The sequence below is a fragment of the Cynocephalus volans genome, chromosome 8 (genome assembly GCF_027409185.1).
Source record: "Cynocephalus volans isolate mCynVol1 chromosome 8, mCynVol1.pri, whole genome shotgun sequence".
Classification (NCBI taxonomy): domain Eukaryota; kingdom Metazoa; phylum Chordata; class Mammalia; order Dermoptera; family Cynocephalidae; genus Cynocephalus; species Cynocephalus volans.
Genome location: NC_084467.1, coordinates 36,537,103 through 36,564,027, shown reverse-complemented (window position 1 = coordinate 36,564,027; position 26,925 = coordinate 36,537,103). Strand labels below are relative to the sequence as shown.

Here is a 26,925-nt window from a genome sequence, read left to right as displayed (position 1 = left end):
CAGCCACAAGAGAACAGCCTGGTCTGGGACATCACGGAGCCTCTGTAGGGGAGAAAAAGTAGTATCTTCTCACCCTCTGCAAGATTCATGGCTGAGACTCCTATAACAAAAGACAGATTAACAAGAGAAAAGCATAACAAATTTATTTAATATAAATTTTATGAGGGCCAGCCTGTGGCTCACTTGGGAGAGTGTGGTGCTGATAACACCAAGGCCACGGGTTTGGATCCCTATATAGGGATGGCCGGTTAGCTCACTTGGGAGAGCATGGTGCTGACAACACCAAGCCAAGGGTTAAGATCCCCTTACCAGTCATCTTTAAAAAATAAAATAAATAAAATAAATAAATAAATAAATAAATAAATTTTATGTGACACAGGAACTTTCAGAATGAAGACTCAAAGGCTGGCCGGTTCGCTTACCTGGTTAGTGTGGTGCTGATAATACCAAGGTCAAGAGATTTCGGTCAGAATTTTTATCTGAAACAAAAACAGAAGTAAAGTTTTTTCTTCCTTGTGGTTGACTGCTCTCTCATTAAAGCACCTTGATTGGAGGGTCTAGCAAGTTCCTTCCCTCTGCTCTCTTCCTTCCTTCTCCCTTGCTCATTCTGTTGGAAGCTGACTTGGTCTTCCTAGATAAACTAGCAGAGGGGAGAAGCAGGTGCTGCTGCTGAGGGGCAACTGGTGGAAGCTAGGAAGTCTTTGTGGGGTTGGGGGCACCACAAGCCTTCGACGGGAGGAGGGCAGAAGGTAGGTCTGGGGTGGGAAGATGAGGGAATGGTTTCTGCTTTCTCTAGGAGATCTATCACGAGGCCATCAGCTGACAGTGAGAGCTAGCGAGGAGGGGCGGGATAGTTTCGGTGAGAGCAGAAGGTACAAAGTGCCTCTGCAGTGGGAGATGAGGACAACCAGAGACATGCCAAGCAACACCGCGGCCTGCACCAGAGGTGTGGCTCAGTTGTCTGATTTTTCCTGGCAGTTCAGTTGCCATAGGGCAGATGCTGAAAAGGTAGAGGGTTGGGGCTTTGCAAAGCAAGAAAGATGGAGGAAAAGAGGGGCCAGAGAAGGAGGAACATCAGGGGAGTGACAGAATGGAGGATCAGCTTCATAAATGATCGTCATTATGGTGACCTGTGCTCCCACCTTCCCCTCTTCCCACTTGTCAGTGGGACACAGGGACCTTCCTCTTACCTAAAGTGGAACACCCACATCTCCACTCCCCAACCAGCCCCATCTATTGTTTATTTCCTCTCCTGGATCTTCACTTTCTCCTTCTCTATTGGCTCCTTCCCATCAGCATTTAAACACGTTAACACTCTCCTAATATTAAAGACAAAAGAGAAAACACTGCCTATAATCCCACACTCCTTCCAGCTGCAGTCTCTGTTCAATTTCTCAGAGTCAAACTTTTCAAGAGTAGCCTCCACTGTCTGTTACATGCTCTACCTCCTGCTCACCCCCTCTCCAACGCCCTGCAGGGGGGGCTTTTCATCATCTCCCACTACATGGAGACAGCTTGGCCAAGGCCACCAGTGACTGCCCTTTTGTTAAAAAATAATTCCGCGGTCTCCATCTCCCTTGACTGCTCATTTGATACGGCTGACCACTTCCTTCTTGAAACTTCTTTTCTACCGTTGGTTCCTGTGCTGTTTTCCTCCTGCCTTCCTACTCTCATCCACACGTGCCTCCTGCCGCACCCCTTCTTTCTGTCACTGTTCTCTAGGACCTGTCCTAGCCTTTTTCTCTTCTCACCTTATACAATCCAGGCCATCCTCTGGTCAGGCCAACACTTATTCCTCTGTGGCTTTACTGCTCAATCTCCTAAGTTATCTGCCAAACTTCTTGCTCGCCATATACAGCCTCCATACTTTAGCCAGAATGGTTGTCCAGTGGTTCTCAACTTAGCCTCCTTCAAAATCGCCTAGAGGACTTATTAAAACTCAGATCGCTCAAGTTTCTGATTCATCTGGTCTGGTGTGGGGCCCAATAATTTGCATTTCTAAGAAGTGCCCAGGTGTATTAGATGTATTTTCTAGGGTTGCATTAACAAAGTACCATGAACTGGGTGGCTTAAATAACAGAAATTTATTCTCACATGTCTGGAGCCTTCATCTGAACAGATTACATCTGCAATAACCCTGTTTCTAAATAAAGTCACATTCTAAGGTACTGGAGATTAGGACTTTGACATATGATTTTTTTTTTGGAGGGGGGGCACAATTTAGCTATAACACCAGGTGCTGCTGCTGCTTTAAAACACAAATCTAGGGCTGGCTGGTGGTTCACTCAGGAGAGTGTGGTGCTGATAACTCCAAGGCCACGGGTTCGGATCCCATATAGGGAGGGCCAGTTAGCTCACTGGGTGAGCGTGGTGCTGACAACACCAAGTCAAGGGTTAAGATCCCCTTACCGGTCATCTTTTGAAAAAAAACAAAACAAACAAACAAAAAACCCCCACAAATCTGATTTTATTCTCCTTCAAAGATTTTCAGTTGGCTCCTCATTGCCCTCAAGGTAAATCCAAGTTCTTAGCTGGGCATGGAAGACCCATCAGGCCGTGATGCCTGCCATTCAGCCACTCAGGTCGCACTACGTAGGGTCCCTTTGTGTCTAGAATGCTCTCACCGCCCTACTTCTTTGGATCCTTTAATGCTTGGTACTTCTGTAACCGAACATTCTATGAATGCTCATCACACATACCTGTCTCCTAGGGCCTAGCACAGAGTTTGACACAGCTAGTGCTCAACCAATTTTTGTTGAATGAATGAAAATTATTTTCAAGCCTTTTTTTGTTTTGTTTTGTTTTGTTTGGCTGCTGGCCGGCAGGGGGATCCGAATCACTGACATTGGTGTTATCATCACCGCGCTCTAACCAGGTGAGCTATCAAGGCTATATATTTTTTTAAATTCAAGAGAATTTTTATCTGGAGTGCCAATTATAAAACTAACTCAGACTTTCTAATTGGACCGGCGTCTATATTACTGTGAACCTGGCTCTGGCCCCTCGTGGTAGCCTGACCTCTAGCGGGGAAACTAATGAACTATTTAAGTATTTCTGGAAACCGGGGGTTGGTGACTCAACGCTATTTACCTACCCACAATGCAGTGCACACAGGACCTTTCCCACTTTACACGGATGGAGTCTTCTTTTTGTTTCTCCCTTTTTTTCCCACCTAAAAATGGAAACGGTTATCACAGAATTGTCTGAGATAAGAGCAGAAGTCACTAGCTCTTTTGAGTAAATAATTACCATTGCTGTTATAGTAGTTACAGTTACTGGAGAACCGTATGAGACCTCTTATTCGTACACTCTGGTTTCTCTTCAGATCGTATAAATCTTTCGCCTTTTACTAAAGATTTCCGTGGAGAGGAACAATTCTGAGTCATAACCTAATTTTTTGAGGTCTTGCTTGTGCAAGACTGCTATAAGTAAGTAAAAAGAAGACGAGTTTTAGGTATTATTCGCGACCTTGGTTAAAGTTATGACCTTCGTACGTGTCCACGTTTTTGTTCTGCTTTTTTGCTTAGCTTTTTCGCGGTTTGGGTTCTGCTTGTTTCCCGTGTTTTCTAAATAAAGGGTCATAATTCTTTTATTCGTTTGTTGGCTCTCATTTCCAACAAAAGAGGTTTGCTAGCGAGTGACGTGAGTGGAGGGGGCGCTTCTTCCTGCTCGAGGGGGTAGACTTCTCTGCGTGACATTGGAGGTCGCCCACGGCGCGTTGTGTTGCGGTCCTGCCGACTGGGTGGTCTCTAGAAAAGTATTCTCGTTTAACTTTAGCGTGTTTGGGATTGTGCAGTTCGTTCTCGCCGAGTGGGGAGAGTTGACCCCCGCTGGAGGCGGTAGAGAAGAGAGCCTTCAATCGGGAGAAGGGGGAGGACGAGGGGGGAGGACGAGGGGGGAGGACGAGGGGGGAGGACGAGGGGGGAGGACGAGGGGGGAGGACGAGGGGGGAGGACGAGGGGGGAGGACGAGGGAGAGGGAGGAGGGAGAGGGAGGAGGGAGAGGGAGGAGGAGGACGGAGGACCGGAAGGGAGGACAGAGAGGGAAGATGAAGAGAGAGGACGGGAGGGAGGACAAGGATGGAGGACCGCGAGGGGAGGACGGAGAGAGAGGACCGGCAGAGAGGACGGAGACGGAGGACTTGAGGGAGGATGGGGAGGACTTCAGGGAGGAGGAGGACGGAGGACCGGCAGGGAGGAGCGCTCTCACTCGGCCCGGGGGAGCCGCCTGCTCGCCCGGGGCTGCCCGGTCGGCGGCACCAAGTGAGGCTTCAGCCCGTAGCAACCGCACGGTTACAAGCACTGAATGTGCACTCAGAAGAGGTGGCCGACACACTTCGTTCCGAAGGCTTCGGCTTTGTCCTGTAGTAAAGGCTCACACGTTGGACACTCCCAGCATTAATTTGACCCGCCTCCTGTGGCTCGCAGGGGGCCTGGCGCCGAACGGCCGCCCGGTCGATGTTTGCCGCCTGTGGAATATCCCATCAGCCTATCCCGTTAACCTGCTTTTTTTTTTTTTTTTTTTTTTTTTTGCCTTTTTCGTGACCGGCACTCAGCCAGGCCGGTCCTATATAGGATCCGAACCCGCGGCGGGAGCGTCGCCGCGCTCCCAGCGCCGCACTCTCCCGAGTGCGCCACAGGCTCGGCCCGTTAACCTGCTTTTGTCTAGACCTCCTGCCTGAAACGTTTTTAAAGTGCAAGCGTGGGCATATCTGTTCACGAACGGTTTTCAAGGAAGTTTCTGAGAACCTCAGACAAGGCCCAGACACTACTCGGGGGCCCTGGCTCTAAGTGTTGCACTCATGGAGGTTTGACTGCTTTTTAAAAAACGAAAAAATAAAATAAAGATTGAAGTATTAGTGGCTACTTTTGTATGATACTTCTGCTTATATATTTTTTTCTTGATATAGTAATGTAGCCTTAAAACTAGAAATAGATCATTTGCTAATATTAATAAAAGACCATGAGATAAGAAAAGGAGAAACTTTATTTCCTGGGAAAAGGTAATCTGCACGGGGAACGAAGCCACCGGGGAAATCCGAAAGTACTGCTCTGAAGGCATGGGGGTGGGGTGGGGGGGTGGGGTGGGGTATTTCTATCTTGCTGGGTCAGCTTTACATACATATTTAGCATGTTGGGGGGAGTCTATGAATATTTATGTGGGGAATCTCAATATTTATGAGGGAAGGCATGTACATGAGCAATAGGTAAACATACATGTCACATACCCCCATATTAACTTTAGGGTGGAGATTCAGTATTAAAGTGAGGTAGAAATTTGGTTCCTGATGTCAAAAGGTAACTATAGGGCACAAGACACTCTGCAGTCTCTTTAAACAGGCCAAAGCTGGTTTGGAGGTTGCAGCAGCTTATCAGAAGGAATGTTTGTCAATTTTATGTCCCATAGGAGCTATAGCAGAGCCACAAAATAAAGGGGGTCAGTTGGCTGGTGCCTGGTGGCCTGTTGAAGGTCAGTTGGGAAGCTTCTAGCTGTAACTGCTTTGACATTATCTTCCAAGAGCTGGTTTCTGCTTAGTTACAGGAAAGAAAAGCTTCATAACAGTAACATACGTATATGTTGTAAAAGAGTTGGGGGCGGTGGGGGGGGGGACGCGTGTCTAACCCCTCATTCTGCTACCGCTGTCTGGTTCTGTTTGAGAGTTTCACGGGAGAGCATGGTGCTGATAACACCAAGGTCAAGAGTTTGGATCCTGGAACCAGCCAGCTGCCAAAAAACAAAGAGAGTTTTAGACTTTTAGCCACAGGGAGCCCACTTGGTCTGGTCTGTTGGGGAACATTTTAACATTAAAAATAGAAAATTTGAGAAATACATTTGATGATTATTATAATGGTTTGGTAAACTCAAAGTGAAGTGAATTATCTAACCACTCTTGGCTAGGGTCAACTATACTCACACGAACTGGTGACAGAATTACTTATTGCCAAAAGCTGTTACAGTCACCGAAGACAAAGTCTAATGATAGGCATTTGTCATTTGGCATCATCGATAAAACCTGCCTAGTAAATGAATAGGATCTGGTGTTTGATACTGTTATTGATGCAGCTGTGAAACTCATTTCCTCTTTCCCATTTGTACCTCTAGATCAGGCTAATGGGGTACCCTGAGATAAAGCAAGCTGTTAAAAACTGTGCAAATCAACATTTTCTCTTTCTGTTCAAGCAAAGTAATATAAATAAACTCAGGGATGAGATGGATATATGACTGCAAATGTCAGGTTTATCTGTGATTTCAAATTTTTGTGTGTATGAAGATAGCAAGTAATTATTATAAGTTTTAACTTTAAGAATAAACTTATAAGGAGGGCTGGTCAGTTAGCTCAGTTGGTTAAAGTGTGGTGCTGATAACACCAAGGTCCAGGGTGCCATCCCGGTACTGGGCAGCTGCCAAAAAAACAAAAACAGAAGAGTAACTTTATATATGGTACTTGACAACCAAATGCAAAAATGCAATATACAAACCTTAACTGGATCCTAAACAAAACAACAACAACAAAAAAATAAATTAAAAAAAAAAGGAAGGAAGAACACAAAAGGTACATTTTTGGGACAATTGGGGAAATTTTAATATGTACTGTATTTTAGATGATATTATTGAATTAATAATTCTATTAGTTTTCTTGTTACTGCTGTAACAAATTGCCACAAACTTAGTGGCTTAAACAACACATTTATTCTACAGTTGTGGTGGTCAGAAGTTATAGGCAGGGCTGTGTTCCTTGTGGGGGCTTCAGGGGAGAATCTGTTTCCTTGCCTTTTTAGCTTCTAGAAGCTGCCTGCATTCCCCGGCTCATGACTACTTCCTTGCATCACTGCAACCCTCTTGCCTCTGTTCTGTCATCTCGTTTCACTAACTCAGGATCTTCCTGCATCCCTCTTGTAAGGACCGTTGTTATTACTTTGTGTTCACCCATATAATCCAGAATAATCTCCCCATTTCAAGATCCATAATCACATCGGCAATGTTCCTTTTACCACATAAAGTAACATATTCATAGGTTCCAGGTATCAGGGTGTGGACATATTTGGAGGCCATTACTCAGACTACCACATGATAGTGTTGTAAATTTGTAGGAGAATGTCCTTATTCTTTATAGAAAGATAATGTAAGTATTTAGTTTGATTATGATATCTGAATCTTTCAAATAGCTCAGAAAACACACACACAGAGAAAGCAAATGTGTCAAAAGGTATATAAGTATTTATTGTATTATTTCAACATTTTTGTAGCTTTGAATTTTTCAAAATAAAAATTTGGGGAAAATAAATATATATTAGCAAGCTCCATGTACTATATAGTTTAGATATTTGTATTATACTTCAGATTTCCTTTTTTAAAGTTCCACTGTTAGGGGCCAGCCTATAGCTCACTTGGGAGAGTGTGGTGCTGACACCATCAAGTCAAGGGTTAAGATCCCCTTACAGGTCATCTTTTTTTTTTTCTCTGATATTGGTTTTATTTTTTATTTATTTTATTTTATTTTATTTTGTCGATATACAATTTGGTTGATTATTGTAGCCCATCACCGAAACCTCCCTCCCTCCTCCCTCTCCCCCCTCCCTCCCAACAATGTCCTTTCTGTTCGCTTGTCGTATCAACTTCAAGGAATTGCAATTGTTATGTCTTCTTCCACCCCCATTTTTGTGTGTGTGTGTGTGTGTGAATTTATTTATTTATTTTTAGCTCCCACCAATAAGTGAAAACGTGGTATTTCTCTTTCTGTGCCTGACTTGTTTCACTTAATATAATTCTCTCTAGGTCCATCAATGTCATTGCAAATGGCAGTATTTCATTCTTTTTTATACCTGAGTAGTATTCCATCGTGTAGATATACCACATTTTCCGTATCCACTCATCTGATGATGGACATTTGGGCTGGTTCCAACTCTTGGCTATTGTAAAGAGTGCTGCGATGAACATTGGGGAACAGGTATACCTTGGACTTGATGATTTCCATTCCTCTGGGTATATTCCCAGCAGTGGGATAACTGGGTCATATGGTAGATCTATCTGCAATTGTTTGAGGAACCTCCATACCATTTTCCATAGAGTCTTTTGGATTTTAGCCATCCTAACTGGGGTGAGATGGTATCTCAGTGTGGTTTTGATTTGCATTTCCCGGACGCTGAGTGATGTTGAGCGCTTTTTCATATGTCTGTTGGCCATTTGTATATCTTCCTTAGAGAAATGCCTATTTAGCTCTTTTGCCCATTTTTTAATTGGGTTGCTTGTTTTTTTCTTGTAAAGTTGTTTGAGTTCCTTGTATATTCTGGATATTAATCCTTTGTCGGATGTATATTTTGCAAATATTTTCTCCTACTCTGTTGGTTGTCTTTTTTTTTTTTTTTTTAAAGGATGACCGGTAAGGGGATCTCAACCCTTGGCTTGGTGTTGTCAGCACCATGCTCAGCCAGTGAGCAAACTGGCCATCCCTATATAGGATCCGAACCCGCGGCCTTGGTGTTATCAGCACCGCACTCTACCGAGTGAGCCACGGGCCGGCCCTATGTTGGTTGTCTTTTAACTCTGTTAATTGTTTCTTTTGCTGTGCAGAAGCTTTAGTTTGATATAATCCCATTTGTTTATTTTTCCTTTGGTTGCCCGTGCTTTTGGGGTCATATTCATGAAGTCTGTGTCCAGTCCTACTTCCTGAAGTGTTTCTCCTATATTTTCTTTAAGAAGTTTTATTGTTTCAGGGTGTATATTTAATTCTTTAATCCATTTTGAGTTGACTTTAGTGTATGGTGAAAGGTATGGGTCTAGTTTCATTCTCCTGCATATTGATATCCAGTTCTCCCAGCACCATTTTTAAAAAAAAATATTTTTAAAAAAAATAAAAAATAAAGTTCCACTGGTTTTTTTGTGTGTATGTATGTTTGTTTTTTTTGTGGCTGGCCACAGTGATGGAAACCTGGACCTTGGTGTTATCAGCACCACACTCTTAACCAATTGAGTGAACCAGCCAGAAACAGTTCCATTGTTTTTATTAAACTATGATTAGACCAGTGGTTTCCAGATTTTTGGGTTTTCCAATTATTAAAATTTCCAAAAAAATTCTGGGGTACTATTTTTTACCATCATTTGTACAAAACAAAAGACATTTCGAGACTAAAAACAGTAAGAATGACTTGATCTGAACGTAAAGAACACTTCTTTAAAATAGGAAACCCATTAAGCTTTATGGAAAATATAACTATATTTAACTTTTCTCTCCTTCCTAAGTCCAAATAGAGGAAAGCTGAGGCTCAAGATCAGTTTGGGGAAAAGCTGGGCTGCCTTAGACCAACAATATCAGGGCTGGTGATGCCCTCTTGTGGCAGCCTGGAGAATTACTGCCATCTGACTTCACTTCCTCTGACCTGGAGGGACAGTTCCCTCCCAGTAGTACCTCAGCAATTCATTCAAGCATGCCAGGTGTTGTCTTAAGGGTTTGGTATACATATGAGTAAACAAACAAACAAAAAATCCCTACCCTAAGTGGAGCTTACAGTCAGGTGGAAAGACAGACAATAAAAAGAGCCCTGCAAGGTTTTGAGCAGAATGATAGAATCTGAAGTTTAAAAAGACCACTCTGAGGGCCGGCCTGTGCCTCATTTGGAAGAGTGTTGCTGATAACACCAAGGCCATGGGTTTGGATCCCTATATAGGGATGGCCGGTTAGCTCACTTGGGAGAGTGTGGTGCTGACAACACCAAGTCAAGGGTTAAGATCCCCTTACTGGTCATCTTTATTTATTTATTTATTTATTTATTTAAAAGATGACCGGTAAGGGGATCTCAACCCTTGGCTTGGTGTTGTCAGCACCATGCTCAGCCAGTGAGCAAACCGGCCATCCCTATATAGGATCCGAACCCGTGGCCTTGGTGTTATCAGCACCGCACTCTGGGTGCTGTATTGAAAAGAGAACACAGGGGAGAACAGCAGAGTAACATAGAGATGATGGTAGCTCAGCCGATGGTGTTAGCAATGGAGTTAGTGAGATATGCTTGGATTCTGGATATATTTGCAAGGTAGAGTCAACAGAATAGAAATGGATGTTAAAGAGAGACATCAAGGAGCATGCCACTATTTTGTGTTGAGTTACAGGAAGGATTAGTTGCCATCAGTTGATTGGGGAACGTGGCACAGAAATAGGAGTTCAATTTTAGACACAATGAAGTGGAAGTGCTTAGCTGGAAATAGAAATGGGGGAGTCATTGGCATACAAATGGTATTTAAAGCTCTGAGAAGGGATGAGATCACTAGGGAGTAAAAGTAGAGAAGAGGCTTAAGGTCCTGCCCCACTCCAATTTGAAACAGTTTGGACCGAAGAGGAGAAATCAACAAAAGAGAATGAGAAGCAACAGGAGAGGTAGAAGAAAAACTAGGTAGGCATGGTGTGCTGGAGAAGGGAGTGCAGGGGCCAGCCGGGAGCTGCGGTGAGGCCCTCTATTCAGGCTATGCCCTTGAACCTTCCAGGTGTTGGTGACCCTTTCCTTGGAACCTGCTTTTTAATTTGGTGAGCAGAGGCACCCCAACCTACCACCATAGTTCTCTTTTGATCTACCTTCCCTGTCTGCACACACAAAGAACAGATAGATATCAAGACTGTTTATTGAACTCTTCCCAGCCAGCAGCTCTCCTTTTCTCCCATTGGCCTGAGGAACCCCCAGCATCCCACCTAGGACCAAGTGGAGTTACCCGGAGCTTGCTCCAGGCTCGCTCCTTCTGCCAGGCTTCTCTGTCACACAGCCTTGGCTTTCCTGGTCTGCCTTTGGGGCTGTGCTACTCCTTTGATTCCATGTCTTCCTTCTCCAAGTGTGTGATGTAGGCCAGCAGACCCGGATCAACAGGGAAAGTGAAAGAGCTCATGCTGCTGTAGGTCCTGCCACAGAGCTGTAATGCTGCAGGCAGGAAAGGCCAGCATGAGTCTGGGGCTGGCTGCGCCTGCCCTCCAGGTCCCCTCACTCCCTACTCACTTCTGGTAACATTGACTTTGTTGGCTGCCAAGATGTCCGCCTGAATGCTATCTATTTTCATGTACAAATCCTCAGCGTTGCTCTGAGGACAGGAGCAAGGGGAACCCGGCTGGGGTGCCAGGGCAGTCTGGACTTGGAGTTGGGCAGAGGGTGGTTGCGGGGGGCGGGGGGAGGCGGGGACGACGATAGGAAAGGGAAAGGGAGTTCGGTACGTGGAGGAGCCCAAGCTAGGGCGGTCCCTCCTGCAGCTGCAGCTGCAGCTGGTTGCCGGGCCCATTCTGTGTGCGGGGTGTGCCACGGTAGGACGGTGTGGACGGGCACCATCCGTCCCAGCCAGCAGCTGCGGCAGGACGGGGAGGGGGCACTTACCAGGAAGAGCTGGTAGAGTTCCTCCCCCATGGACCGGCGCACGTGCTCCTCCACCACCGGGAACACCTGCACGAAGTACTGTAGGCGGGGCGGGGCGGGCCGGGGCGGTGTGACTGCCCGCGCCGCCCCGCGCCCTGCAACCCCAGCCCGGCGCCCGCCGCCCGCGCACCTCCAGCGTGAGGCTGGCCTGCCGCTGGCTGTTGCTGTGGTCCGTGTTGCCCATGGCGGCCATCAGGCTGTGCACCACGCGCAGGTGCAGCATCTCCTCGGCGATGCTCAAGTGGCTGCGCGCCAGGATCCTTGGACCGGGCATTCAGGCTCCGGTGACGCCTGGGGACTCTCCCGCGCCCGCCCGAAGCTTCCGGGCTGGCTGCTGCCACCCACGACCCCCGCCGGCTTACCTGATGGCCTTGGCGGCCGCGGCCTGCTGCAGAAACACGGGCAGGTGGGCGGTGAGCTGCAGTGCCGAGGAGTCTGGGGGATGGAGCGGCCGTGAGGCAGGGCCCCCTTCCGCCCGGGCAGCCCGGGTTGAGCAGGTACCTACCGTTGAGGATCTTGGACTGCAGTCTGGAGGTCTCCTCGACCGGCGGTGTCAGCAGTGCCACGAGACCCTTGAGCAGCGGCAGGCGCACGTCGTAGTTGACCAGGTCCTTCATCAGCTCGATGGCTGTGGAAGGGCAGAGATCCTGGGAGGCCTGAAGCTCCACACCCGCCCGCGAAGCCGAGGGCCCCTTGCACCGAGTCGCTCTCTTCACGCTGTCCTCGTCATCGACCCCGCCAAGCGCTCTGCTGCTCAGCACCTCAGTCCTGCCCTCCCGGGGCTGGCGATTAAAGAGGAGGAGCTGCCGAGGCCCGGGGGGCTCAGAGAACCAGCCGAACGGGGAGGAGGAAGGGTCGGATGGTGAGCCCACCCACCAAGAAGCCATAGGACGTCAGCGCTGGGCCGGCTTGGGGCAATCCGGAAGGTTTGGCGGAGCAGAGAAGGGCTGGGTCTTTAAAGGGAGACAGGCTGGAGAAAGACAAGGAGTGAGAGGGAAACAGAGCGAGAGGGTGGGACGTGTGGTGGGAAATGGGAAGGGGAGGAAGCAGGTAGACCGCAGTCAGCAGAAATGTTCTTTCTGACGAACAGGACTGAGCCCTTCTTTGCCCAGGCACTGTGCTAAGGTTCCATCCAGTATCCCACTGAAGTTCTCCGCGGCCAAATGAGGTTAGCCTCCCCCATGTTACATTTGAGGAAATGAAGCACAGAGAAGTAAAGCACTTTGTCTAAGGTACACAGTGAAGAAGTGGTGGAAACAAAAGAGGGGAAAGATTTGGTTAGGAAGGAGGAGGGAATTTATTGAGGGGCATTTCCTGCAGGGCTTTTCTGTAGAAACTTTCCAGCCGCTCATTCAAGCCAGCATTCACTCAGCCTTTCGGCAAACCTGCACTTGAATGCCTGTTGTGCCAGGCTCTGCACTAGGTGTTGGGAATACAAGGGTAAAGTCATTCATTTGATCAATTTTCCTTGAGCATGCACAAACAGACAGTGACAATATGGTGACAAGTGCTATAAAAGAGGTCAGTATAGGGGCTTTGGGAGCACCTGGGATGATAAGAGAGGACTGAATAGTTTGTAAAGAGGAGGGAACCACAGAGAAGCAGAGCTGGAAGGGGGCAGGGTGAGATGGTAAGGCCGTGAAACGGCAGGGTCTGCTACCTTGAACACACGTGCTTGCTACATGGAAGACAGGATTTGGGCACATGCTCCCCCCAGCTCAGGAATCGAGGCTTATCTCTCTCCATTTATTCCTAGGCTAGACAGGATTTAGGCAAAGTTCTTGTTCCTGCTTAGCTCATGTGCATCCCAGAATGCAATGTAGACACATGAGAACTATTAGCAGTGTTATCTGTTTGAATAACGACAATTAACTTTTTATTTCCCTGTCAGATTTTACCCAGAAAGAGCATATTTGAGGTAATTCTCTGGCATAGTTTTCAGCACATCACAGATAGTCAATAAATAAATGCTTGTTTAAACAAACCAACCCTGCCCTTTTAGGGTCACTCTGTGCAATGACATCTCTTCAATAGAAGAAACCTTTTTTTGGTAGGTACAAAAGCACTGTAAGTACTGGGGGACTGGCCAGTATCGGGGAAGACAGCACAACCGTTAGGTATACTCTGCTTTCTCCTGAGAGCAGATCAATCTTTTGTTTTTTACTAAGGATTTCTGTGGAGAGGAACAGTTAGGAGTTGGTAATCAAATTTTTTGAAGACTTGCTTAGGCAAGGCTAAATATTTGGTGTTTGACTTATCAAGACATAAGTTGGTCCATGTTTAAAAAACAGGCAACTCAATAAATGTCTCCCTTCTTGTAGAAAACATGGCCTTCCAAAACACAGCCTGACTTTTCCTAACAAGGGCTCTTTAGCACCCCAAAGCATCTTAGCAATTGTTTTGGGTCCACTTCCACCCAGAGCCTTGGGTTTTCTGGCACAGTGGCTGTAGCCCAGGAATAAATAGACACCATCAGACTTGGAAAGATACAGTAGCTAACTGATAGGCTCCTTAGCAAATATGGCAGGCGTTGAAAACCCAGGAACTTTCGGGGAATGGGATGGGGTATGGGGTGAGATTTACACGAGTCATGTTAAGTTTGAAGTGATGGCGAATGGAGATCTGAACCTGGAAAGGTGTATTTGGATAACTGTTTAACATCTATTATTCTCAATGATACATTTTTGTGATGAAGAATATGATAATTACCTGATTTGATCATCACATATTGTATTCATGTACTGAAATATAACTCAGTACCCCATAAATATATACAATTATTATGTGTCAGTTAAAAATTAAAAAAAAAAAATCTATTATTCTCATTAATTTTTTTTCCCCTTCTTTTTGTTAGTCAGTACAGGGATTGACCTTGCTGTTATCAGCACTAATGCCATAATCAACTGAGCTAACTGGCCAGCATCTCATTAATTTGTTTTTTAAAAAAAAGTGAGCATTAACTGTTTAAGGCACTATCCAAGCATTTTACAACATTATTTAATTTGATCTTCACAACTCTATTAGGTCCATATATTATCCTCATTTTACAGAGTCACTGTTACTCTTAGAAAGAGTAGTTAGAAAGGCCCAATCACTATTCTAATTCCTCGTTAGATCTTTAGCAATTTTGTTGGTATCCAATTACAACTAAAGTAATTATTTTGCTATTTTTAGTGGATGGTTACTTCTTGTCCAGTTATCCAAGTTTCTTATTTTTTAGAATTTTAGTTTCTCCTCAAATCAAGAGGTATAGTGCCAATCTCAATGATGTTTTAAAGCCTTGGTACACAGATTTGCTGTAATTGCAAACTTTTTTTTTTGGTTGTAGTTGCTCTCTAAATATTTAGAATTTACATAATCTTTCCCTGTCGGCACAAAGCCAGTTCTAAACAGGAGACCTTGCCTTTGCTGCCCTATGTACTTTCTCTTCCATGCTCCTCACGCTGCTCAACAAATCATACGTTTCCAGCATCACAGACCGAGAAGGGGCTTGAGGTCTGAACTGTCTCAATTTCTATAATTTTTTCTTCTTTTAGATATTTTAGTAGTTCCCAGGAGGGGGAACTACTAGCCCACCATGATCAGAAACACGTCTTCTTTAGCTGCTATTGCTACTCATTCTTCTAGACTCAGCTCAAAAATTAGCTTTCAGGAAGCTGTCTCCAGCCTGTTCTCCCTCTGCCTCCACTCTCCAGTCAGGAGCAGATGTCCTGCCTCTCTGACCCCGTAGCACTGTTTTCTTGCTGGTATGCTGGTATCATCCAGTAAGTAACAGTCTGTCTCTCTACTAGTGTGTGAACCCCAGTGAACATCGGTAACACATCTCTGTTTATCTGAGGCCTCAAACCATTCCAGGCACACATGCATGCTCTATAAATGTTGTTGAAAAGAACTGACTGGATCCTGCATTCCCACAGGCTAATGACCACTTGAGTCATGACAGCCTAGGACTGCACTTGGCAACTGCAGCATCCTGGTGGTAGATGGTCCCAGAGGAGGCTCTGCACTGGCCACTGCAGCCCATTACCAGCTCTGAATCTTCTTCAGGCTGGAAAGCCAGAACCACTGCAGCTCTGTCCCTCTAGCCCCCACAGCCAAGTTTGAGAGAACTCTTTGAAGCCTAAATCTTATTTTTCCTGGCCAGCCCAGAACCAAGCAACACTCCATGAATGCTCACTTCGTATGAGCCAGGCACGATAGAAAGGTGGATGTATGTGGTCTTTCCTCCGCAGAGGGTGACACGGGGCACCTGGTGAAGTCACCAGTGAAAGGGACTGCATGGATCTATAGGGCACACAGATGGGTCTCCATAAGAGACTGCCTTAAGCTCTTGGAATCTTCACCTGCTTAATTCCAAACAAACTTATGCTGCCTGACAATGAACATGTGCTTATGATTCAGAACCTTGTCAGAAAGCTGCAATTGACAATTACCAAGAGAGGAGTGGTCTGGGAAGGAGAGGCTGGGGAGAGAGTCAGCAGGCCCGCCCTATGTCCCTGTGTAGTGCACAGTGCATTCTCTCCTGCCTGGCTGCTGAGCAGAATTGGCTACAAACGCAGCCACAGGGAGAGGGAGCTGACTTCTTCAGTCCAGGCCTCAGAGTGCCCTCCAGTGGGAATGAGAGAACCAGATTTCGCTGGTGCATCAATCCAAGGAAAGGTCTGGAAAGGCTACGAATGGAGAGAACGAGCCCACCCCCCCAAATTGCCCTTGTGCCAGATCCTGGAGGCGTCATCCCCTGGCTCTAGAGCCATGGGGCACAGCAGAGGGCACAGTCCTTAAGCCCACATGAAGCCTGTTCTGTCTCAGCTTGTTTTTGTTTGTTTGTTTTTTTTTAAAGATGACCGGTAAGGGGATCTTAACCCTTGACTTGGTGTTGTTAGCACCACGCTCAGCCAGTGAGTGAACTGGCCATCCCTATATGGGATCCGAACCCGTGGCCTTGGTGTTATCAGCACCACACTGTCCCAAGTGAGCCACGGGCCGTCTTCTCAGCCTGTTTTTCCCAGTCACAGAAGCAAAGATTCACTCCCATGTGGAATATCCTCAAGGGCATCCTGAGCTACCCCTTCCAGTGCTCATCAGCACTCTGGGGACAGACCTCCTGGGGCAGACCCTTTTCTCTAGGCACCTCCCTCATTCAGAAACAGCTGCTTCATTCAGAAACACTTCCTCTGACCACCCAGCCACCACTTCTGGTCGGCCCCTTTCGACCAGCTCCTGCCATCCCAGCTGCCCACCCCCTGCAGTCTCTGATTGCCCAGAGGTGGTTCTGATTTGGAGTCACAGATCCAGCAACATCATGGGGGGAAAGGAACCAGCCCTGGGTAGTTACAAAGTACGCCGAGCCTCCCTGCCATCCTCAAACACTCTTATCTGGACAAAATTGCAGCCTGAGATATCTCAGGCTACTTGGCAGCCATAGCCTGTGTGGACTGGTGCCTGAAACCCCCAAGTCTTTCTCACTTGTTCCCCTACTTTTTGGTTATGAAAACCTTTCTTCCCTCTTCTTGAGTGCAGCTCATATTTTGGATGTGAGTGGTTTGGTTCCTCCTGGTATCCGACTGCTCTCAAGCTTGGCTTTATCAGCTGCACTGCATCTCTCATTAGCAGCTGGGCTCTTTCCAGGCACAAGCTGGTTGTACCTTAGTGCCAGGACACCCTGGGAAAATGTCTGCCTGTGCCTAAGAGAGCTCTTCCTGTGACAAGAAATGACTTGGTGGACATTCAGGGTAGAAATGAATGGATGGAAATATTTTTATAAAATTTCCCTGACCGCAAATAGCATTTTTTTGCCCATGTAAGACCAAGTACTCCAGGATACAGGTATCTAGTTCTGCCTACTCACTTTACACTAAATGTTTGATCTCTCATTAATTATGTATCTGCAACACTTGGAGCTCCTTGGAAAAGTGAAGATTTATTCACTGAATCATTTTTGATTGAGTTTTAAAATTCACAGTTGCCACCTTTTACACCCAAAGCTAAAGTGCCAGTCCCTGCCCAAATACCTCCACAAGAACCACAGTAGTTACAACTCCTCATACATTGTGCTAGTTACTGAGCATAGCAGATTCATTCAGAAAGCAAGGGGCAATAAGAGACAACCATCTCTGGCAGTTCTTCCTGAAGCCTGTGGTGCTGATGACACCCAACTGTTCCAAATGTAAACAGTCACTGATCTATTCATTGATTAATTCATTTATCTAACAAAATACTTATTGAGCATCTTTTCTGTGCCAGGCCCCTGTGTTAGGGCTATGAGGAAGATTAAAATATAATCCCTCCCCTTAAGGACATACAGTCTAGTGGGGGTGGGAGGGTGGTTCCAACAAGGAGACCGACATTTATGATGTAGTGTTATAAGAGCCATGGAGGACAGGCAGGTGGATAGGGTTAAGGGGGTGGGGATAGAGAATCAGGGAAAGGCTTGGGGAAGGTGACACATGAGTTGACAAAGCCATGGCGAAAGGGAAGGGTTGGAATGTAGAATGTGGCAGGTGCCATATTGGATACTGCCATGTCACATTTGCAGCCAGGTGAGCAAGGGAGGTCTGGATGGGACATAGGGTGTTGGGTCACGAGTGAGAGAGCTAAGCCTGTGGAGTTAGGACAGCCCCAGCTTCTGAAGGACTTTCCATTGCAAACCACCCTATACAGCAGGCATCTTCTCATCCTTCATTCCAGAGAAAACTAAGACTCAAAAAGGTGGAGTAGGAGTTCTGGTCAAGATGGTGGAATAGACGATCCCCGGCATCACTTTTCCCCACAAATCAACCAATTTACAACTATAAAAAAGCAACGACAGCCAAGCTGGGGTCACTAGAGGTCAGGGGAAGAGGAGAGACCTACAGAGTGCATGAAAGCAGGAGAAGCCACAATGAGAGAAAGAAAAAACTGCTTGGACTGTTTTGAGCCCTGGCTGCATCCTGGAGCTGCTGAGTGCTCAGAGAAGGAGCTGGCAAAAGCTGCAGCTGTGCCCTTTGGATAAAGTTGCTTGGAGGCGGCAGGGGAGAAGGGGGCCTTGATGACCCCCAGGGCAGCAAGGCCACTAATACGGTTCCCGTGGACTCACACAGGAGTGGGGAGCCACAACAACTGAAGAAAAGGAGCCACCTAGAGGCTGGTGAGTCATTGCAAGGGACTGGTGCATGGCCCTTCCCATGGGAAGTGTTTGCAGCACGGGCAGTGGGGGAGACAGGCCTGTGGGGGAACACTGGGGCACAGCAAGGACAGCCGATCTGCACCCTAATCAGCACAGGACCACTCAGAGGAGCCTGGTCAGGAATATAGAGTTGCATGGGGTTCAGTTTGATGAAAAGACTCAGGCCCAGACCAGAGTTTCAGATCTCTAGAGAGCCGGAAGTACCTGTAAAGTCAACCATTAAAACCTGAGCTGCACAAAAAGCCTTCCCTAGGGAATCAGCAGCAAAGCGGCAATTTAGCTCAACTGCACAGCTCAAGTACTGGTCCCCACAGGAAGTTCCCCCATTTTAGAAGTAAGCAAAGGACAACACATTAGTTCCAGCACAGAGTTTAAGTAGTGGGAACAGCAAATAATCCAACACAGAACTGAAAGAAAAAACAAAGCACCTGCAACCAGAGACAAAGTTTCATATTAACCAGTAAAGGTTTCATTTCACAAAAGAACACTTATAACACGTAGAGGGACCAGAAGTCCCCCGGGCTACCAAGCCAGAAAGTGGGTAAGGCCAAGGGCCTCAGCAATGCCCCCTGACACCTGCAACCAATGCCGAAGGTGGGGGATGAGGGACTTGGCCATGCCCCCCCGACATGTGCAGCCAGCCCAGCAGCAACCACCAAGATGTTGCAGGAAGTGCCCTGGGCTCTCCCAAGTAGGGGCAGTGGGAGTCCTTGGGCCTCAGCCATGCCCTTCCCCGCCCCCCAAGTGCAACCAGCCCAGGAACGACCACTAAGCTGCAGCAAGAAGTACCCCAGTTCCTGAGCTGGGACAGTGTGGGGAGAGAGCTTTTCCACACCCCCCTGACATCTGCACCCAGCCCAGCAATGACCAAGCCACCTCTGGAAGCTCCCCAGTCTCCCCTATGGGAATGAGGGGGGTACCACAGGCTTCAATCCCACCTCCTCCCTCCTCCTTCCATCCCATTTCCTTCCCTTTTCCCCTCTCCCCAGTCTCCCCTATGGGAATGAGGGGGGTACCACAGGCTTCAATCCCACCTCCTCCCTCCTCCTTCCATCCCATTTCCTTCCCTTTTCTCCTCTCCCCCTCCCTCCCAACTGCTCTGCAACAACATCCTAGAATGTAAAAAAAATATTAATAAAATTTCATATTCTTTAAAAATTTTTTATGACCTTCATAGAAATTTAAGTGATTAAAAATAAAATATAGGGCCGGCCCATGGCTCACTTGGGAGAGTGTGGTGCTGATAACACCAAGGCCACGGGTTCGGATCCCATATAGGGATGGCCCGTTGCTCACTGGAGTGTGGTGCTGACAACACCAAGTCAAGGGTTAAGATCCCCTTACCGGTCATCTTTTAAAAAAAAAAAATAAATAAAATATATATTATGCGAAAACAAAAACAAAAACAAAAAGGTGGAGTAGCTTGCCCAAGATCAAACAGCTAATAAGAATGATATGAGGCTGCCTGGTTAGCTCAGTTGGTTAGAGTGTGATGTTGTAACACCAAGGTCAAGGTTCCGATTCCTGTATTGGCCAGCTACCAAAAAAAAAAAGAACGACTGACTCCAAAGCCCATAATCTTCACCACTACCTGCTCTCTTCTGCCTCCACTCTGTGGTGGACTGGGAAAACAGACTGTGTGTGGGCACCATCCCGGGGAGATGGAGACTGGGTTAGAGGCCAGTACAGGTGGAAATAGGAAGACCTGAATTACAGCAGTGGAGACAGAATGGAGAAGAGGAAACGGGTCTGAATATTGAAGAGCTAGGATTGACTGGTCTTGTTAGAAGTTCGTCAAAGGTGGGAAGCAGGAAGAGATTTCTATTCTGGGTGGCTGGGTATTTTTCACTGAGATTGGGACCTTGGAGAAGGAAAGCTTTGGAGCTGGAATATCAGGAGTCCAGTTCTGAACAAAGCTGGTGACATCCAAGGGGAGATGTTCAGAAGGCAAATGGAAACATGGGTCTGGAGCTCAGGAGAGTGGTCTGAGCTGAAGAGAGGTCACTCAACCACTCTGTCCTTCCTCCATAAAATGGGACTAATAGTGCCTACATCATGAGCTCATTGTGAGGATTAAATGAGTAAAGAGCAAGAGCAATACCTATATAGTAAATACTTCATAAAGGTTGTCTATCATTATAGGATGATAAAATTATAAGCCCATGGGAGTGGATGAGGTACCACAGACAGCAAAGAAAGAGAAGAGAAAAGCACCTGGGGTTGAATGCTGAGAGAGAAAAAAAAAAAAAAAAAAAAAATCAACACCTCAGGGAGGAATAGGAATGTGTAAAAGACTGAGAAGACAGGGCCAGCTGTGGCTCACTTGGGAGAGTGTGGTGCTGATAACACCAAGGCCACAGGTTCGGATCCCATATAGGGATGGCTAGTTAGCTCACTTGGGAGAGCATCGTGCTGACAACACCAAGTCAGGGGTTAAGATCCTCTTACCGGTTATCTTCAAAAAAAAACAAAAACAAAAAAGACTGAGAAGCCATTTCCAGCAAGATCAGAGGAAGACAGGAGAGTATGGGATCTGGGAAGGAAGAGATGAAAATATTCAAGGAGGAGGGTGTGATCAGGAGGGTTTGAGCGCTTGAGAATTTATGCCCAATGAAGCTGAGAAGCAGCTCAGCGGGGCCCGTCCTCATTCATGTGACAGATATTGATTGAGCACGTGCTAGGTACAGGGCTAGTGCTGACGGAACAGTGGTGAACAAGACGCAAGGTGCTTGCCACTCACACTCCATGGAAACTTTAGTGTAAGAGAAAAAAATTCATTCCTCCAATCCAAAGAGGAACTGTAGAATTCAAAGCCTGTCAGCACCAGAAGAAACCTCGATGATCAGAAGAAATCTGTCCGATGACCTCATTGAATAAGAAACCAAGAACAAATGACTTGCCCAGGGAATCACAGTGAATAGGGTACAGAGCTGTAGCAGCAGAGTTAGTATTCCTTTGGCAGAAGGAACCTTAGAAATGGGGACTGTGGCTATTCCATGCCACCATTTCCAAGGCGTTCACAGCACTGATGAGATTTGTTTTACAATTTGCTCCCACAACCTTGGAAAACCAGTGCCCCAGTTCTTTCTCTGTACTTCCAGACAAGGCTGCCACCTACTGGCCACATCTGAGAAGTCACTTCCCCAGACGGGTTTGCTTCCTTTTCCAGAAGGGCGCCAGTATGACTGTGTGTGGCATGTTGCACCGTGTAAGGAAGAGACCAGTGTCAGGCATCTTCCTGACAAATTACATTCTGTCTGTCTCTCTTTTTTGGCAGTTGGCCGGTTGGGGGATCCGAACCCTTGACCTTGCTGTTATCAGCACTTTAACCAACTGAGCTAACTGGCCAGCTCTGACATTGTCTGATTCCTGTACATTCTTTTTTTTTTTTTTTTTTTTTTTTTAAAGATGACCGGTAAGGGGATCTCAACCCTTGGCTTGGTGTTGTCAGCACCACGCTCAGCCAGTGAGCGAACCGGCCATCCCTATATAGGATCCGAACCCGTGGCCTTGGTGTTATCAGCACCGCACTCTACCGAGTGAGCCACGGGCCGGCCCCTGATTCCTGTACATTCTGCTACCTGTTTTACCACATCCTGTTCAAAGCCCAACGTTGAAACATTAAAAATATATTTTATGCACTATTTTTCCTAAAAGCCAGGCAACAAAATTAATGTTATGTGCTATGATGGTGTGTGTATATATATATATATATATATATAAATATATATATATATATATATTGCTGGATCAAGAATTACTATGGGTATCTTTCATTGTTATCTGCTCTTTCAGGTAAGTTTCAATTGGGCCAACCAGCCCATTAGCTGGTGCTTTGAAGTAACCCTGAGACCTGAGTCAAGCACCACTTTCCCCAAAGGGGGGACAGTATCAGGCAAGGATGGGACACAGATGTTATGAGGGCCAGGCAAATGGAGAAATTAGAAAAAAGTTTTGCTCCAAAATTTTCTACTTAAACCTCCCCTAGAAGACTGTATTATAAAACTTTATAAATGCTGAATAAACTTTCACAGTTGAAGTGCTCATATAATTTTGGAGGAAGTAATGCATCGTTTAAAAGTAGTCAGCAGGCTGGCCAGTTAGCTCTGTTGGTTAGAGCCTGGTGTTGATAACACCAAGATCAAGAGTTTGGATCCCTATGCCAGTCAGCTGACACACACACACAAAAAAGATAGCAGATTTTCACTTGACACTCTCCTTTAGTGTCAGAATCCTGTGATTTCTGTTCAGTGAAGTTACGTAGGACAGGTGGCTTCTTATATAGCTGGAAAGGCTGAAACTACTGCCTATGCCAGCTGAGAAGAGCAAATCTAAGACGCAAGGTTCTGTGAAGCAAGCGTTGTTTTTTTTGTTTCGATGGCTGGCTGGTGCAGGGATCTGAACCTGTGACCTTGGTGTATAACACTGCACTCTAACCAACTGAACTAACCGGCCAGCCCCAAGAGTTGTAGTTTTAACAATTACCTTTTGTAATATTTGCTTAGATCTGTGAAGGGTATGAAGCTAAGAAAACATAATTTTTTTTTTTTTTTTTTAAAAAGATGACTGGTAAGGGAATCTCAACCCTTGGCTTGGTGTTGTCAGCACCACGCTCAGCCAGTGAGCAAACCGGCCATCCCTATATAGGATCCGAACCCATGGCCTTGGTGTTATCAGCACCGCACTCTACCGAGTGAGCCACGGGCCGGCCTAAGAAAACATAATTTTAAAAATATGGTTTACTGTAATATTAATGATGTCTGTCCATAGGTTTTGTCTGCTTTTCAAAACCAGTAAAAATTAAGAAAGTCTTGTCTTAATGCTGGAGAGACAGGATAGTGCAGTGGCGAGGGGATGCGCACAGGAGTGGGGCTGCCTAGGTTCAACCCACAACTTTCCCAGTTATCATTTCAAGACTTTAGATAGGTTATTTAATTGCTCTGTGCCTCAGTTTCCTCATGTATAAACTGGGCATGAAAATAGTACCTACTTTACAGAGTTGTTCTAAGGATTACATCTGATGGTTAAAGAGCTTAGAACAGTGCCTGGCTGTTATAGTCATTGTCAGTCACTAGTAGCAATTACTAGCTATCATTACTATTATTATTACTGTGTGACAAAGCTCTACGAGAGCAGGGACTTTATTTCATTTGTTACTATACACTCAGTGCTCAGCCCAGTGCCTGCTTTTGCTGAATAAATAAATGAATTGAATGAGAAACTGCAATCACTTAAATGTAAGCCAACAAAAGACATTATCAAGAAAGTGAAAAGACAACTTACAGAGTGGGAGCAACCATGTAACCGATAAGGGTCTATATAAATAACTCTTACAACTCAACAACAAAAAGACTAACAACATAATTTTTTTTTTTCTTTTTTTTTAAAAGATGACCGGTAAGGGGATCTTAACCCTTGACTTGGTGTTGTCAGCACCACGCTCAGCCAGTGAGCGAACCGGCCATCCCTATATGGGATCCGAACCCGGGGCCTTGGTGTTCTCAGCACCACACTCTCCCGAGTGAGCCACGGGCCGGCCCAACAACATAATTTAATAAATGGAAAAATAACTTAAATTGACATTTCTTCAAAGAAGAAATATGAATGACCAACAAGCTCATGAAAAGATGCTCAGCATCCTTAGTCATGAGGGAAATGCACTTCACATCACTAGGATGGCTATAATTTTAAAATCCCCAGAAGGTAACAAGTGTTGATCAGGATATGGAGAAAGTGGAACCCTCACACATTGCTGGTGGGAATGTAAAATGGTGCAGCGACTGTGGACACAGTTTTGCGGATTCCTCAACAAGTTAAACAGAATTACCAAATGATCCAGCAATTCTACTCCTAGATGTATACCCCAAAGAATTGAAAACAGGTACTCAAACAAATTTGAGGGGACTTCATAAAAGCTCATGGAGGGGGCTGGCCCATTAGTTCAGTTGATTATATAGCACAGCCTGGCGACACCAAGGTCATGGGTTCAGATCCCCATACTGGCCAGCCACCACAAAAACACAAGAGTTCATGGAAAGACTCACATTATCTTTCAATTCCATTTTTTCCACAAACTTTTTGAAGCACCCAAATATGTATACATGCATGTTCACAGCAGCATTATTAACAATAGCCAGAAGGTGGAAATAGCCCTAATGTCCATCAACGGATGAACGGATAAACAAATTGTGGTATATTCATATATAGACTATTATTCAGCCAAAGAAAGGAATGAAATACTGATACATGCTACAATGTGGATGAACCTCTAAATCATTACGGTAAGTGAAAGAAGCTAGACACAGAAGTCACATATTATATGGTTCTATTTATGTGAAATATCCAAAATAGGTAAATCCATAGCGATGGAGTGAAGATTGATGGTTCCCAGGGGCTGAGGGGAGCGGAAGGGGAATAAGTGCTTAATTGGTACAGGATTTCCTTTCAGGGGGATGAAAATGTTTTGGAAACACACAGAGGTGGTAGTTGCACAACACTGTGAGTGTACACTTAATGCCACTCAATTGTTTATTTTTAAATGGTTAATTTTATGTTATGGGAATCTCACCTCAATTAAGAAAGTACTTTCATGAATAAGAAAGAAATGAACCAAATCTGTGATTAATTTCTAAATAAATCATGCTGCTGAGAATTAGGAACCTAAGAGGCCAGCCCATGGCTCACTTGGGAGAGCGTGGTGCTGACAACACCAAGTCAGGGGTTAAGATCCCCTTACCGGTCATCTTTAAAAAAAATAAAAAAAGAATTAGGAACCTAAGTAACTTTACAAAACTAAGAACCTAAGGAAACTTAACAGTGAGATTCTTGCCCACTGCCAGTCTCTTCAGGTCTTTGGGAGGTGGGGGAAGAGATGTCACACATCCAAAGACTTGCCCGTGTCTGTCCTGTTTGGTTACTTAGGGCTGCTGTTTCCCTGCACTGGCATCTTTAGAGGATTCCACTATGTTACCGCAGTAGTTTGCTCAGCCATAACGCCGTTGATGTACTAGGGGTTGATAAGCCATACTTTCAACCTCCCTCTATGAAACATGATCATTTTATTAGCAAGTCAAGTTAATTCCAGGCTCTGGGTCAATCGGACAAAATTTTATTCTCCAAATGACCAATTTCCAAATTCATAAACAGTTCCATTTTACCATAAACTTGTCTCTTATGTGTATTTGTTAATTTTCCAGCAATTTTTATTTGAGGGTATGGTGGTTTGAAAATATGTCCACAAAGTTTTTAGTATGCTCTCTCTCAAGAGGTAGAGCCTAATTCCCCTCAACTGTGGGCTGGACTTAGTGACTGGCTTCTAATTAATAGAATAAGGCAGAAGTGACAGTGTACAACTTCTGATATTAGATTATAAAAGATATTGGGGTTCCCTCCTTGCTCTCTCTTTTGGATCACTTGCTCTGGGAGAAGCCAGCTGCCATGTTGTGAGGACACTCAATCAGCCCTGTGGAGAGGTCCATGTGGAGAAGAACTGAGGCCTCCTGCCAGTAACCAGCCAGGGGTGTGAATGAACCACACTGGAAGCCGATCCTCCAGGCCCAGTCAAGCCTTCCCACGACTGAAGCCCCAGCTGACATGTTGATTGCAACCTCATGAAAGAAAGAATCCCTCAGCTAAGCTGCTCCCAGATTCCTCCCCCACAAACACCGCGTGAGATAATAAATGTTTACTGTTTTTTAGCTACTAAGTTTTGTGGTAATTTGTTATACAGCAACAGGTAACTAATACAGATGGACTGATATAACAGTTTTTGTAGATTTATGCGAAGTTTGAATATAATGGCTTCCATTTCGTCGTCACAGCAGCATTTTAAGGACTCTTCATTTGTCTCTGACCGAGCTCTCTGTAGTTACAGTGGCAGGGAGTGGGAGCAGGGAGAGGGGACCTGGAGAGGTAACCTGCTGGAGGTCACCATACTGCATGGCCTAGACATCTATCCTGGAGAAGAGGGCATGGAAAGAGGGTGGGGCAGGCAAAGGGAGATGAAGGGGCCGAAGAGGGGCAGAAAGAGGGTACTGAGGGGCAGAGGACAGTGTGAAGTCCCTAAGAACTCTGAAGTCCCAGCTTTTCCCAGCTCTCTTAGGCCCTACTAATACAACCAACATAAACTGCTATAAACTTCACAAATACTTAAAGGAAACATGTTTTCAGTAAATTGGGAATTTAGTGAATTGGCCACACAACAAATTAGTCATTCGAACAATTGATTTTTGGCAAATGTGCATTTGGCAAATTAATTTACAGTGAATAATTGGTCTGCTTTCACACAGAGCAATTTTTATGTTCCTAAGGTAATAATTTACTTGTAAAAGATACTAATATATTTACACACACACACACACACACACACATTTCAAA

At 45.7% G+C, this 26,925-nt stretch overlaps 1 protein-coding gene and 2 non-coding genes across 3 annotated transcripts in view; 2 read left to right on the top strand and 1 right to left on the bottom strand.

Annotated features, from left to right (window-relative positions):
- The first annotated feature begins 3,305 nt into the window (after positions 1–3,305).
- Positions 3,306–3,421, top strand: LOC134385290 (U5 spliceosomal RNA). The gene has a single exon (XR_010024283.1). It is a non-coding gene; the product is annotated as a U5 spliceosomal RNA (small nuclear RNA).
- Positions 3,422–10,782: 7,361 nt separating this feature from the next.
- Positions 10,783–26,925, bottom strand: part of ARMH1 (armadillo like helical domain containing 1) — a 37,235-nt gene continuing 21,092 nt past the window's right edge. Inside the window, exons 6-11 of the mRNA XM_063107188.1 lie at positions 11,890–12,012; positions 11,747–11,819; positions 11,515–11,644; positions 11,346–11,423; positions 10,977–11,058; positions 10,783–10,901 (exon numbers count right to left, since the gene is read on the bottom strand). Coding sequence (XP_062963258.1) covers positions 10,783–10,901; positions 10,977–11,058; positions 11,346–11,423; positions 11,515–11,644; positions 11,747–11,819; positions 11,890–12,012 — 605 coding nt within the window. The remainder of the gene's footprint in view (positions 10,902–10,976; positions 11,059–11,345; positions 11,424–11,514; positions 11,645–11,746; positions 11,820–11,889; positions 12,013–26,925) is intronic.
- On the top strand, positions 13,504–13,620 carry LOC134385291 (U5 spliceosomal RNA). Its single transcript, XR_010024284.1, has one exon. It is a non-coding gene; the product is annotated as a U5 spliceosomal RNA (small nuclear RNA).